Source organism: Oncorhynchus mykiss, chromosome 6, assembly GCF_057628025.1.
Source record: "Oncorhynchus mykiss isolate SJ-2025 chromosome 6, ASM5762802v1, whole genome shotgun sequence".
In the NCBI taxonomy this organism is placed as follows: Eukaryota; Metazoa; Chordata; class Actinopteri; order Salmoniformes; family Salmonidae; genus Oncorhynchus; species Oncorhynchus mykiss.
Genome location: NC_143027.1, coordinates 46091725 through 46106801, shown reverse-complemented (window position 1 = coordinate 46106801; position 15077 = coordinate 46091725). Strand labels below are relative to the sequence as shown.

The window sequence follows — 15077 nt, the reverse complement described above, 5'->3', positions numbered from 1 at the left end:
ACTCTGCATAATTATATCAAAGCAAATGCCAAGCATTAGAAATACAATACATTTGAAAGGATTCCCAACCATAACCTACAATGATCATTGTTCCTCTTACTCTTTTCTCTCTTTCGCTCTCTCCCTCCCTCCATCCCTTTCTCCTTCCTTCTCCCTCCATCTCTCCCTTCCTTTCTCTCAGATCTCGCAGGCCCAGTACCAGAACGGTGTGATGTCGTCTCGTCTGGACTCCATCCCCCAGTCACCTGACTTCGGCCAGCCTCGACTGGAGGGTACCACGTCCCCCGTTTTGACCACCACTCCCGGCAAACTATCCTCCGACACTCCCAACCCAACTCCCACTCCGGAGACCGCCTCCCTTCTGGCCGACGAGACCACCTCCCTCCTCAATGAGCAGGACTGTCTGCCCCACAACCTGTCAGAGACCAGCATATAACACACACACAGACAATATGTGCGTATACACACAACCAAGGACTGAGGAGACTGTGGGTGGGAGCGAACATCCATATACACACACACACCCTGATGTTGAACAGCAGGGTCCAGAGAGACAGAGCACCACACACATTCTGTACAGGTAACTGAAACAGTAATGGAAACACTTGAGTAAATGAGAGATACAGGTGTAGATCCTGAGTTAAATAAGCAATTAAAATCCCATCAAGCTTAGGGTCATGTATAAAAATGCTGGGCAGGCCATTATTTTGGCTACCATGGCTATGCCCCCATAGGGGGACAATCCCCCATCCACAGGGCACGAGTTGTCACTGAATTATTTGCTTAGCATGAAAACAATGTAAACCATATGCCATGGCCTTCTCAGTCACCAGGTCTCAACCCAATTGAACACTTCTGGGAAATTCTGGAGCGGTCCCTGAGACTGCGTTTTCCACCACCATCAATGCTAAATGATGGGATTTCTTGTAGAAGAATGGTCTCACATCCCACCAACAGAGTTCCAGACACTTGTAGAATCTAAGCGGTTCTGGCTCGTGGTGGCCAAATGACCTATTAAGCCACTTTGTTTGGATTTCCTTTATTTTGGCAGTTACGTTTATGTACATGTTCAAAAACACACAGACATACACACATCCTAACTGGAAAAAATTATAGTTGTTTCAACTAATTATAATTAAGAAACTGGTTCCACACTTTTTTTTTGTTTACTCAACTATTTGATCAGTGTTACCTGAACTTGAACCAATCTTGGCTTCAACTTGAGAACTTTCAGTCAACTTAAAATGTTGTGGAACTAGTTACACACAGACGGTGCTTTCTACATTCAATAATTTCAACGTACACGTTTAACACAAAGTACATGATCATTTCTACAGTAATTATTATTCACCTGGGATTTGAACTCACAACCACTTGGTTCAAGGCATACTGAGCTTCCTGCTGCACCACCATGTCTGTGTCAATGACAGATTTTTTTTATTGCTACACTTTGCACTTCAAAGTAAATGTCAGATCTGTCAAAAGTATAGTCGAATTAACTGAGAATTGATACAGACATGGTGACATAGCAGGACGATTGGCATGCCGTGAACCAAAAGATATGGTGCATAATCACTGTATAAATGACCACGCAAAGTAATAATGTACACTGAGTGTACAAACATTAGCAACACCTTCCTAATATTGAGTTGCACCCCCTTTTGATCTCAGAAAAGCCTCAATTTGTCAGGGCATGGACTCTACAAGGTATTTGTATTTATTATGATCCACATTAGCTGATGCCAAGGCAAAATTAAGGCAGTTATATCATTTTGTATAAAAATACATTCATTACAGAATTCACAACATACTAAGTGTGTGCCCTCAGGCCCATACTCCACTGTCATATCTACAACGCAAAATCCATGTGTACGTGTGTGTATAGTGCGTATGTTATCATGTGTTTGTATGCATGTATCTGTGCCTATGTTTGTGTTACTTCATAGTCCCCGCTGTTCCATAAGGTGTATATTTACCTGCTTTTTAAATCTGATTCTACTGCTTACATCAGTTACCTGAGGTGGAATAGAGTTCAATGTAGTACTGTACGCCTCCTATAGTCTGTTCTGGACTTGGGGACTGTGAAGAGTCCTCTGGTGACATGTCTTGTGGGGTATGCATGTATGTCCGAGCTGTGTGCTAGTATTTTAAACAGATAGCTCGGTACCTTCAGCTTGTCAACACCTCCTACAAAAACAAGTAATGAGGAAGTCAGTCTCTCTTCCACTTTGAGCTGTGAGAGATTGACATGCATGTCATTAATGTTAGCTCTCCGTACACTTTTAAGGGCCAGCCGTGCTGCCCTGTTCTGAGCCAACTGAAATTTTCCTGAGTCCCTCTTTGTGGCACCTGACCACACGACTGAACAGTAGTCCAGGTGTGACAAAACCAGGGCCTGTAGGACCTGCCTTGTTGATAGTGTTGTTGAGAAGGCAGAGCAGTGCTTTATCATGGACAGACTTCTCCCCATTTTAGCTACTGTTGTATCAATATGTTTTGACCATGACAGTTTACAATCCAGGGTAACTCCAAGCAGTTTAGTCACCTCAACTTGCTCAATTTCCACATGATTCATTACGAGATCTAGTTGAGGTTAAAGGTTTAGTGAATGATTTGTCCGAAATACAATGCTTTTAGTTTAGGAAATATTTAGAACTAACTTATTCCTTGCTAGCCATGCTGAAACTGCAGCTTTTTGTTAAGTGTTTCAGTCTTTTCAGTTGCTGTAGAAGCTGATGTATTTCATGTTGAGTCATCATACATAGACACACTGGCACACTGGCATCATACATAGACACACTGGCCTTACTCAAAGCCAAGTGGCATGTCGTTAGTAAAGATTGAAAAAAAGCAAGGGGCCTAAACAGCTACCCTGGGAAATCCTGCTTCTACCTGGATTATGTTTGAGAGGCATCCATTAAAGAAAACCCTCTGTGTTCTGTTAGACAAGTAACTCTTTATCCACATTTTAGCAGGGTGTGTAATGCCCTAACAAGTTTGTCCAGCATCAGACTATGATCGATAATGTCAAAAGTTGCACTGAAGTCTAACAAGAAAGCCCCCACAATCATCACTTTCTCTCAGCTAATCATCAGTAATTTCTTTAATTGCCGTACTTGTTGGGCTGAGGGCACAAACTTTCTTGTAGGCTTAAATTGAAAATAGGAGTGGCAATACGTGACCCGATTCAGGAAACTAGGCATATGTCGCAAGTCACGACTTCACGGGAGTGCCGTTTGAAATTTAAAAATCAGATAGTTTAGCAAAGAAGTTATAAAATCACTGTGTGTGTAACCAGCTGCAAGCTTTTTTTGTTAAGATGCCCAAATAATAGTTGAATGAAAATATGAGACAAATTGAGCAAACACATAATTTTATGTTGACTGTTATTGCCTGAGTTGACGGACTAAGTTTGGGCCAACCATTTTTCTAAAGTTAAAAAAGGCTGTGGAACCAGTTACTTTATAATAATTTGTTGAAACTACTCTTTTTTTTTTTTTTACAGTGCTGACATAATGCCATTCTGACTTTAACCCATTTCAAAAGTCAACCCTGTGGCTGGTAGTGAGGGACATCGTCAGCTAGCCCCCAAACCCTAACCGTCTTCTCCAGCATGGCAATTTCCCCCCAAAATATGAATTACTAACAGATTCATGTAATTTCGGCCAAGGGATCCATGGAATAATTTTTGAGGGTGTAATACAATACATATGTAATATTATTAATCTACAATGTATGTTCTTAACCCTGGGCAACATGGGCCTTGGAGCCTCACAGGGATATTGGTATCCAAAGTACTCCTTTTCGTAATCCCCAAAATATTTTTTGGGAACATAAATGCACTGTAACAAAGTTCTCTGCCACATGACATAACTCGTACTGCAAAATTATCTCCATTGCCAAGAGGCGGGCCTCTATAATGTTCCTTCTCAGGGCCCGAGACATGGTTCGTCCGGCGATGCACTGCAAAAGACCTAGTAAATGTCCTTGTATGCAATTTTTAATCTCACTCAAGTTGTTTTCTAATTATCAGGGGGTTCCTGATGAATTAACTATCCCAAAACGTTGTACTATTTTATACACGATGGGAGGTCCTCAAGACTAAGCTAAACATAACAGGTTATTTTACATCAAGGAGTGGAGCATGGGAATCAGACAATATCAGATCTCACAAACAAATATCAATAGGTTTATACGTACGTTTCATTCACATACTCAAACAGACAATGATAATGTGCTGCAGCACTCACGGAGGGCGTGTCCAGGGAGAAGGAGAACAGGTCTAGGTGGTATGGGCTACCAGCTCTCACAGTCTCACGTCATAATTAGATGTTCATCCATGTTGCTTACACATCAAATGTTTCAGTAGGTACCAATGTCATTTAAAAGTGTTTAAGGTTCGTTTTAGGCATTAATTGCACATTTTTAACGTTAGTCATTAACTCAGAATGGTTCAGGTGGGTTGGTGTAGGCTTAAAACAAAATTATGAAAAACAACTTTCTATCACTGAATTTGAACGTGCAACCTTTAGAATCAGAGGCAGGTGCTTACGTTCATCCACGTCCACAGAGAAGTAGATGATTACACCTATAAAAACAGCCAACTCATCTCCTTTCCAAGACCCCAACTTTCTTTTGGCCTTACTGTTGGAATAAGGTCACGCCAATCATCATAATTGTATTACCCACTTCGCAGCCTTTTTCCCCCAGGACTTATGCCTGGTCGGCATGACCAGCCGACCAGGCAGGGCCTCGGGCAGTCTGTAGTTTCCATTCTGATGACCAACCTGTTTAATTTATTCTAGAAGAAATTGCTTTTCTTTCTGATGTTTATGGTACGCGCAGCTAAATGTAAGTGCCAACATCCTGATGTCTTGTTGTTTGGAGCTGTCTGTTGTAAATACACTGCCTTCGGACCCCCTTGACTGTTTCCACATTTTGTTATGTTTTAGCCTCATTCTAAAATTGATTAAATAAATAATAAATCCTCAGCAATCTAAACACAATACCCCATAATGACAGGTTTTGAAAACATTTTCGAAATGTTTGCTAATTTATTAAATATAAAAAAACAGAAATATCTTGTTTACATAAGTATTCAGACCATTTGCTATGAGACTCCAAATTTAGTTCAGGTGTATCCTGTTTCCATTGATCATCCTTTGGATGTTTATACAACTTGGTTGAAGTCCACCAGTGGTACATTTAATTGATTGGACATGCCATGAGGTCAAAGGAATTGTCCGTAGAGACAGGATTGTGTCAAGGCACAGATCTGGGGAAGGGTACCAAAACATTTCTGCTGAGTTGAAGGTCCACATGAACACAGAAGTTTGGGACCACCAAGACTCTTCCTAGAGCTGGCCTCCCGGCAAAACTGAGCAATCTGGGGAGAAGGGTCTTGGTCTGGGAGGTGACCAAGAACCGCATTGCCACTCTGACAGAGCTCTAGAGTTCCTCTGTGGTTATGGGAGAACCTTCTAGAAGGACAATCATCTCTGCAGCACTTCACCAATCAGCCTTTATGTTAGAGGGGCCAGACGGAAGCCAGTCATTAGTAAACAGGCACATGATGGGATATGTTATCAGAGTCGGTACAGCCACCCGGTTTCTTCACCCATCGTGCCACAGAAACAAACATCTCTCTGGTAAGAAGAAGGGTGGGGGTGTATGCCTTATGATTAATGAGTCGCGGTGTGATCATAACAACATACAGGAACTCAAGTAATTTTGTTCACCTGACCTAGAATTCCTTACAATCAAATGCCGACTGTATTATCTATCAAGAGAATTATCTTCCTTTACAATCACAGCCGTGTATATCCCCCCCAAGCAGACACCTCGACGGCCCTAAAATAACTTCATTGTACTTTATGTAAACTGGAAACCACATATCCTGAGACTGCATTTATTGTAGCTGGGGATTTTAACAAGGCTAATCTGAAAACAAGGCTCCCTAAATTTTATCAGCATATCAAATGCGCGACCTGGGCTTGCAAAATTCTAGATCATTGCTACTCTAACTTGCGTGACACTTACAAAGCCCTCCCTCGCCCTCCTTTCGGCAAATCTGACAACAACTCCATTAGGTTGCTTCATCCACTTCAATGGGTCCCCAACCATTCAAGTCATTACCCAGGTTGACTCGCAACAGTGAAGATGGAGCATCACCAGCCACTTAGAGGGCTGAATTCACATGATTGACAATGTCAGTCAAAACCTAACCATTGTGGTCAGCCTACACCTGATCGTCATCGTCAGCCCACACCTGACCGTCGCCACCGTGACTACTCACTGGGCCGCTACGGTCAGCCTACACCTCATCGCCACCATCAGCTCACACCTGACTGTAGCCGCCCCGATATTGGTGGCAAGAGCTTGAACGAACAACTCTTTCCCGGATCTACCTTGGGAGCTACTCTGCTTGGAGTCCTTCTTCAGTGACATAAAGGGGATATTCCATCAAGTCTGCTTGCTACCTGAGATCAGCCTCTTCTCCGGTTTCTGTGGAGAGACCTAATCCGTGATGATTTCCCTGATGGCTATGAGTGGCAGGTTCTTCACTTTGGGACAACATGTAGCTCTTGCTGTGCCTCGTTTGCCCTTCAGAAGTATGTGTTCGACCACAGCGACCAAGAAGAAAATGTGCGCTTCTGTGTAGAATGCTGTTTCTATGTAGACAACTGTCTACAAAGCCTCCCTTCTGTGGATGAGAGTCCTGGTCGGAGAGCAGTGAGCTGTTGTTTACCCAGGATGGTGTGGAACCCCAAGAGAGCACCCTTGGATTACGATGGCAATGTCTGTCTGATTCCAGAAAATGATGTCATGGCTTTAGAAGCTTCTGATAGGCTAATTGACATAATTTGAGTCAACTGGATGTGTACTTGTGGATGTATTTCAAGGCCGACCTTCAAACTCAGTGCCTCTTTGCTTGACATCATGGGAAAATCAAAAGAAATCAGCCAAGACTTGTAGACCTCCACAAGTCTGTTTCATCCTTGGGAACAATTTCCAAACGCCTGAAAGTACGACGTTCATCTGTACAAACAATAGTACGCAAGTATAAACACCATGGGACCACAAAGCCATCATACCACTCAGGAAGGAGACGCGTTCTGTCTCCTAGAGATGAATGTACTTTGGTGCGATAAGTGCAACTAAATCCCAAAACAACAACAAAGGACCATGTGAAGATACTGGAGGAAACAGGTACAAAAGTATCTATATCCACAGTAAAAGGAGTCCTATATCGACATAACCTGAAAGGCCGCTCAGCAAGGAAGAAGCCACTGCTCCAAAACTGCCATAAAAAAGCCAGACTACTGTTTGCCACTGCACATGGGGACAAAGATTGTACTTTTTAGAGAAATGTCCTCTGGTCTGATGAAACAAAAATAGAACTGTTGGGCCATAATGACCATCGTTAAGTTTCGAGGAAAAAGGGGGAAGTTTGCAAGCTGAAGAACACCATCCCAACCGGGAAGCACGGGGGTGGCAGCATCATAATGTGGGGGTGCTTTGCTGCAAGAGGGACTGGTGAACTTCACAAAATAGATGGCATCATGAGGAAGCAAAATTATGTGGATATATTGAAGCAACATCTCAAGACTTCAGTCAGGAAGGTAAAGCATGGTCGCAAATGGGTCTTCCAAATGGACAATGACCCCAAGCATACTTCCACAGTTGTGGCAAAATGGCTTAAGGACAACAAAGTCGAGGTATTGGAGTGCCATCACAAAGCCCTGACCTCAATCCTATAGAAAATGTGTGGGCAGAACTGAAAAAGCGTGTGCGAGTAAGGAGGCCTACAAACCTGACTCAGTTACACCAGCTCTGTCAGGAGGAATGGGCCAAAATTCACCCAACTTATTGTGGGAAGCTTGTGGAAGGCTACCCAAAACGTGTTTAAACAATTTAAAAGTTAATGCTACCAAATAATAATTGAGTGTATGTAAACTTCTGACCCACTGGGCATGTGATGAAAGAAATTAAAGCTGAAATAAATAATTATCTCTACTATTATTCTGACATTTCACATTCTTAAAATAAAGTGGTGATCCTAACTGGACAGGGAATTCTTTACAAGAATTAGATGTCAGGAATTGTGAAAAACTGAGTTTAAATGTATTTGGCTAAGGTGTATGTAAACGTCTCACTTCAACTGTATTTAAGCCAGTCAAATAAAACATACTTATTCTATTTTATTTCAAACATGAATGAGGTGGCATTGTGTGACAATAAATGGTGACATTTTAGTTTTTGTGGTTAGAAATGGCGTAGGCCCAAACCTATACCATGAGTGTGAATCTGGAAGTGAAATTCAAAGATTTTAAGAGCGGAAGTGGGGGGTGTCAAATATCATCTTGAGAAATCCTCGACAGCTTTCTAAACATGTTGAATCACTGGGAAATCCGTTGGTAAACCGGTTTTGTGAGATCCATAACCAAAAAGACACCGTCTGTGTCTGGAAAGTATCCCATTTCTCTATATAGTGCACTACTTTAGATCAGGGTCCATATTTTACTTATCTGGTCAAAAGTAGTCTACTATGTAGGGAATAGGTAACAATTTCAGACACACGCCAGATACCTTGGTAGGTTTCATACAGCCTACAGGGGTGATAAGGATTGATATACTGTTACACAACTTTCTTCGTTATGTCCAATGGTTATTCTATACAGGTGAAACGTTGGTGAGCCAAACACAATACATTAGAAGAATACTCATTTTGTGGCATATTATTGAACATATTGACCAGATTGAGCATGTTTCCATAGGGAAATCAGATTTTATACAAATATTCCTGATATTTTAGTGAATTTGGGAGATTCACTCAATGGGTTCTAACAATGACTGGAAAGATATGCTAATATGGTAGTAGGTAGCTGGACACAGTCCAAGATTCTGTCTGTCTGTTGTCCTGGCAGATTGTGGTCTATTTTTCTAACCTCTCGTGACAACTACAGTACTTCAGGAAGTGGGGAAATAGTAGAGGAAGTCCCTTGTTACTTCACAATATGATGAGCCGGGATTAAGGAATTTACTCACATCTGAAAATTCATTACATTTAAGCATGCTTGACATAAGCAGAAATGACAAGATTAGGAAATTATAGAATAGAACAAAAACTTCTAGTATTTCACCTGAGGGAACAACAGGATTAAGCCTACTCTCCATTTATTTTTATGACCTCAGACAACTTTAGAAATGAAGTTTAGTTTCCTAGGCCTTTAGGAAGATGGATTTAAACATACAGTAAATATTGTATTCGTATTTACATATACATTACATTTTTTGTCATTTCGCAGAGGCTTTTATCCAGAGCTACATGTATTTCACAGTCAGTCAGTGCTTGTAACTAAATTGAGTAGGGAAAAACAACATGATACCACAGTCATTTCAACTATAGACCATTCTTTGCACTTTAACCGTAATGTATGAAAAGTAATTTAGAAGTCAAATCATAAGGTAACGTTTTATTATAAAGTCAGGTGTTAAGTTGCTTAATCGGACTCATCTTACTTAGTGTTGACATGAACAATGGTTTATCTTCTATTCATTTAGTTATATTGAGATTTGAAGTCATGAAAACACATGAATGTCTTTAATAAAGTATATTGGCACTATTACAATGCACTTACTCTATCAACAGGTAAAAAAGGAAAATGCATTAGTGTCCTGTTTTTAAAACATTTCTATTTAACCTTTATTTAACCAGGTTAGTCCCATTGAGTTAAAAAACATATTTATTTGAGAGACCTGGAGCACGACAGCAGCCTCAACACATCAGTATCAGACAAACAGGCACATGACATCAACCAGAAGAAGATAAATCAATACAATAAGTGTCACGTCAGGAACGAGCATGTACACAAGCCAGAATTTAACATATGAGTGTAATACTGTACGTCAAACTGTTGCGAGTCCAGTATTTCATCACCAACATCATTAAAGGGGCAATCTGCAGATGTTACATTCCTTTTTGGAATAAATTAATGACATTTAGGCATACACATTGATTCTTGAATTTATAAATGCCTCACGAGCATATTTCAGCATATCTATAGTACCCCATCAGAACTCAAAATATAGCTGGTTTCACTACAATGTTTGTAAACAGAACATATAAACAAACACTATATAGCTTCAAAACATGGTTAAAACTGTATTTTTTTAAAAATATCGTGGATAGTCAGTAATTGCATTCAGAGCTCTGTCTCTGAATTTGAGTGGTTACATTTATCCAGCCCCATCCCTCAGCTTTTTAATGAAACGGGCGGGAGGACGCTTTGTTTATCGTTTGAACTGCGGATTGTCCCTTTAAACAATACAATGTGCTAGCTGGTCTGGTAAAACCATCCCACTTCCTCCTGTGTGTAGAGGGAAATTCCCAGTGTGTGCCCAGGGTGTATATAGGACATACAGCTCACAACATGTAGTCAGAAAACATTGGTTCAGAGAACAATTTAGGATTCACAAGAACTAAGGACTGAATACAAGACAACTGCTACCTACCTACAAACTTCAAAACAACTCATTAAGGTAAATTAACTTTATATTCTGTCTTTACTCATGTTTGCAATAATACTTCTACTGTATTGATGTCCATGTATTATACAGCTAATTGTGGTAGCATTATTTATTGCTATATAGTGTTAGTAATAACTCATATTTAAAATGTTTATTTAGACTGAACTGTATATGTATTTACTGTTAACATCAGATCTGAATGAGCTTTCAACTCTTCAGCATCTTTAAGCAACTGACTAAGCATGATGCCAATATATTATGGACAGGACAGAGCTTTACAAACTGATGCTTTTATTTTCCAGATCTAACTACACAGACATGGATTTTGAGTCAAACTACAGTTTAATAAAGGTGAGTCCCCAGCTCCTACAAGGACAAGACATACAGTTGGACATAAAACATTCAAATGTAATTATACAGTAAATGTTAAACCCCCCCCAAAAAAAATTCTACACTGATACAACATATAATGTAATATTTCCTCTTCCCCTGTGTGTGTCCTGTGCAGAACACCTCTGAAAGTGCAGCATGGAGCTCCAAGCTGCCTCAGGGTCTGGATCTGGAGGTATCCCATCACCCCATCACCATGCGTCACATTGCCAACCTCATCATCGCCATGGAGAGGTTAAAGGGTGGCGAGGGGGTTACCATGGGAACCGAGTTCAAGGACAAGGACCTGCTCAACTTCTTGCTGGAGAGTGCTGTGGAAGGTAGGGAGCAAGGTCAAAGACAATGGACTGGAGGAGCACCCTAAGGGGCTAGCCTGATCCCAGATCTGTTTGTACTGTTTGGTATGACAATGACCATAGGAGTTGGCAAGACAGCACAAACAGATCTGGGACCTAAGGGGATTTCCAATGTGTACCACGACAATACCATTAGCTATCACCACTGGCCTATGTTCCAAATTTCACACTATAGAACACCATTTAAAATGCATGCCCAACACATTGCTTCATTAAAAAAGTGGTATGCTACTGTAGTGTGGATATCTTAACAGAGCCCATAGACCAGTAGGGATGGAATTAAATTATTATAATTTTTGACATTTAACCTTTATTTAACTAGGCAAGTCAGTTAAGAACAAATTGTTATTTACAATGATGGCCTACACCGGCCAAACCTGGACGACACTGGGCCAATTGTGCGCCGCCCTATGGGACTCCCAATCACAGCCGGTTAAGATACAGCCTGGAATCGAACCAGGGTGTCTAGTGACGCCTCTAGCACTGAGATGCAGTGCCCTAGACCGCTGCGCAACTCGAGAGCTCAATCAAGTGTATTCATAGAACCATTCACTCATCTCCTACATCATTTTCTCTCTTCTCACCAGAACATATAGTGTTGGAGTTGGAGTCGGCACCCCCAGCGAGCAGGAGGGCAGCAGGGTTCAGCAGTACATCACAGTATGAGTGTAGCGTCACTGACTCTGAGAACAAGTGCTGGGTCCTGATGAATGAGGCTATGGAGCTGCACGCCATGATGCTCCAGGGAGGCAGCAGCTACCACAAAGGTATGTTAACAACTGAGGCTCAGTCCCAAATTTCAAGGATTTTGTATAATATATCACAAGACATCTAGTGGCCCATTTGGGTACTTCAGATTATCACAGCTGTCTGTAATCATTTTTGGCCCTCTGTGTGGCCTTGTGCTAAATATATGAACTAATTAAATAAGATGATTTTAATTCACAATTGAGTTCTGATGAATGATGCTGACTGACTCTCTTCTCCTCTCCTCTGTCCCAGTGCATTTGAACCTGTCTTCGTACGTCACGCCCGTCCCCATTGAGACTGAAGCCAGACCTGTAGCCCTAGGCATAAAGGGATCCAACCTCTACCTGTCCTGCTCCAAATCGGGAGGCAGGCCCACCCTGCACCTAGAGGTAAATACCACGACTACTAAATGAATACTACTATTGAATGAAAACTACTACTGAATAAATAATACTAGAACTGAATAATAATAATAATAATGCATAATACTACTACTGAATAATATTATGACTGGATAAATACTACTGAGTTAATACTACTACTTCTGAATAAACAGAACTACATTTTGGGGAAAAGTGCCTAGAAAAATAGACCGTTCAGCCTTACAAATGGCACCCCATACTACTACATGTGGAATGTAGGAGATAGTTGCAGTGTAGTTAAATAAGACTTGATGGCTAGGCACTGGGGTGGCCAACCCTGGTACTGGGGAGCCACAGTGTGGACAGGTTTTTGTTCCAACAGCCACATCCTTAAACCAATAGCCAGAGAAACATTTATATTTACTCCTGGTGGTGACCTCTGACCTTTAATATTGAGTTTAACCCCTGATCCTCTCTCTCTCTCCTCAGGAGGTTGCGGACAAGGATCAGCTGAAGTCCATCAGCCAGCAGAGCGACATGGTGCGTTTCCTTTTCTACAGACGGAACACCGGGGTTGACATCAGTACCCTGGAGTCTGCCAGTTTCAGGAACTGGTTCATCAGCACGGACATGCAGCAGGACTACACCAAACCGGTGGACATGTGTCAGAAGGCAGCCCCCAACCGCCTTACCACCTTCACCATCCAGCGCCACAACTAAGATGGCCGCAAACACTGACACAACACCAGTCAGGAGGCCAAGGCCTCCAATAGAGATCCTCTACAATTCATGTGATTCTATTGGGCCTCTGTGATCAGGACTGGGTTGCCACTGTGGGTGCACGCACATCAACAGATTTAAGTGTATTGCTTGTAAGACACAAGAATTTCATGAGGTTTAGAGTATGTACCGAGTACAGCATGTTACCATTGGGGTGTATTGACGTAGTCAATATTGTGGTAAGCGCCCCTGATATAATCAAAATATGCTTAAAACGAAAACTAAGTCACTATTGTTCTACTATTTATTAATATATCTATAATTCAGTAATTTATACTTATTTATCAATGTATTTATTTGGCTCTGTTGATGTTGCACATATCCATTGATACATGCAAACATTTAAAATTCTTATGTGCTCTTTTTAATAAACATATTTAAATGGAATATATATTTCTCTCTCATGATACTGTAATAACATGGTCATTGGGAGACCAAATACCAGAACCACAACACACCAATAAAAAAAGATGACAAATATATATAAATCATAGTTCATCACTATGTTAATGAATTTTCTATAAATTCACAACTTTAGGAGTACCCAGAGCCATATATTAAGAAAATGTTATATGGCTCTGGGCGTACCCATAGATATAGAACCATACTTATGGCTGCATTCCACAGCAAAGGAGATGTGACACAATAACCAATGAATGGTTGAGTGCTACATCATCGACTGACAGATTGCTATAATATCCAATCAAAACAAGTTGCAACTGGGAAATCTATGACTTCTGACTTCAGTGAATTCCAGACAACTGGGAACCCTGAAAAACATTAGCCCCAACTGGGAAAAACTCGGAATTCCAAGTTGGAAACTGTCATCTTTCTTGAGTGCCAACATTCCAACTTCAAGAGCATGGAAGTCATGATTTGACCTTGTTTTCTCTCCAGATTTCCCAGTTGTCTTGAAAGCACCATAACAGGTCAGAGTCATATATTTAGAATTATGACACCTGGGAACTCTGAAAAATTCAAGGTCAAATCATGACATCAGTGATTTTCAGGACAGAAAGTCGGAGTTCTAGAAAGAGGCCCGAGTTCCCGAGTTGGAATTCTGAGTTGGATGACCGTTCAAAACCATTTTTCACAGCCAGATCAAGTTGTTTTCCCAAATTCCCAGTTGTCTTGAACACACTGAAGTCTAATATATTTCCAAGTTCCAGTTGTTTTGAATGCTGCACTTGGCCAAATTTTAGAATGTTTAATATTGTTCTAATTCTAGACATTCAATTAGAGGGCATTGTTTAAATATTCCCCATTAAATGTTCATGGGGAGTTAACATGGCTAACATAGAATGTTATAGCGTCATGTAAATCAGAAATCTGTATAAAATGAGGAGATGCTCATGTCTCCACCATAACAATGGAAGTCATTGTCCCAAAGGCGGGAAGGTAAAAGACAAGGGGTGTGTTCGTAAATTCACTCCGGAGTGCCAGAGTGCGCTCTAGGTGTTTGTAAATTCTGAGAGTTGTTAGGTTGTCCGTTCAAAAAATTCAGTGTTTCAAGCACACACTGGATGCTCTGGCCGAGGAGTAGAGCGTTCTGACCTCAACGGCAGTCAAGCACCCAAGCTAACTAGCTAACATTGGCTAGCTACTTCCAGACACAAATGAGAAAACAGCTCACTCTGACCATTTTACTCGCCCTAGCAGATCTGGTTAGGCTATTTTCATGATATCCAGAGCATTATTGACTGTAACTGTGTGACAAGTGGGCTCTGCAATACACCCAAGCTTAGGTACAAAATAAGCCCATAGAAATGCATCATAATGCTGAGTCTATACATTCAGTTGGAGAATATTTTAAAAAAAATACTATACATGTAATGTTAATGGGGAGCTACCATGGCTGCCATAGAACGTTGAAGTGTCATGTAAATGCATCATAATGTAGAAACTGCAT

General features: G+C 41.0%; 2 protein-coding genes across 2 annotated transcripts in view; both read left to right on the top strand.

Annotated features, from left to right (window-relative positions):
- Nucleotides 1-2941, top strand: part of LOC110526038 (metal transporter CNNM4) — a 40041-nt gene extending 37100 nt beyond the window's left edge. Inside the window, exon 7 of the mRNA XM_090238026.1 lies at nucleotides 182-2941. Coding sequence (XP_090094152.1) covers nucleotides 182-436 — 255 coding nt within the window. The 3' untranslated portion in view covers nucleotides 437-2941. The remainder of the gene's footprint in view (nucleotides 1-181) is intronic.
- Nucleotides 2942-10461: 7520 nt separating this feature from the next.
- LOC100136024 (interleukin-1-beta) lies at nucleotides 10462-13555 on the top strand. Its single transcript, NM_001124347.2, is given in 6 exon segments — nucleotides 10462-10542; nucleotides 10833-10881; nucleotides 11039-11240; nucleotides 11864-12043; nucleotides 12279-12415; nucleotides 12878-13555. Coding segments are annotated over 5 exon segments (783 nt in total). The 5' UTR covers nucleotides 10462-10542; nucleotides 10833-10848; the 3' UTR covers nucleotides 13109-13555.
- The last annotated feature ends 1522 nt before the right edge of the window (nucleotides 13556-15077 follow it).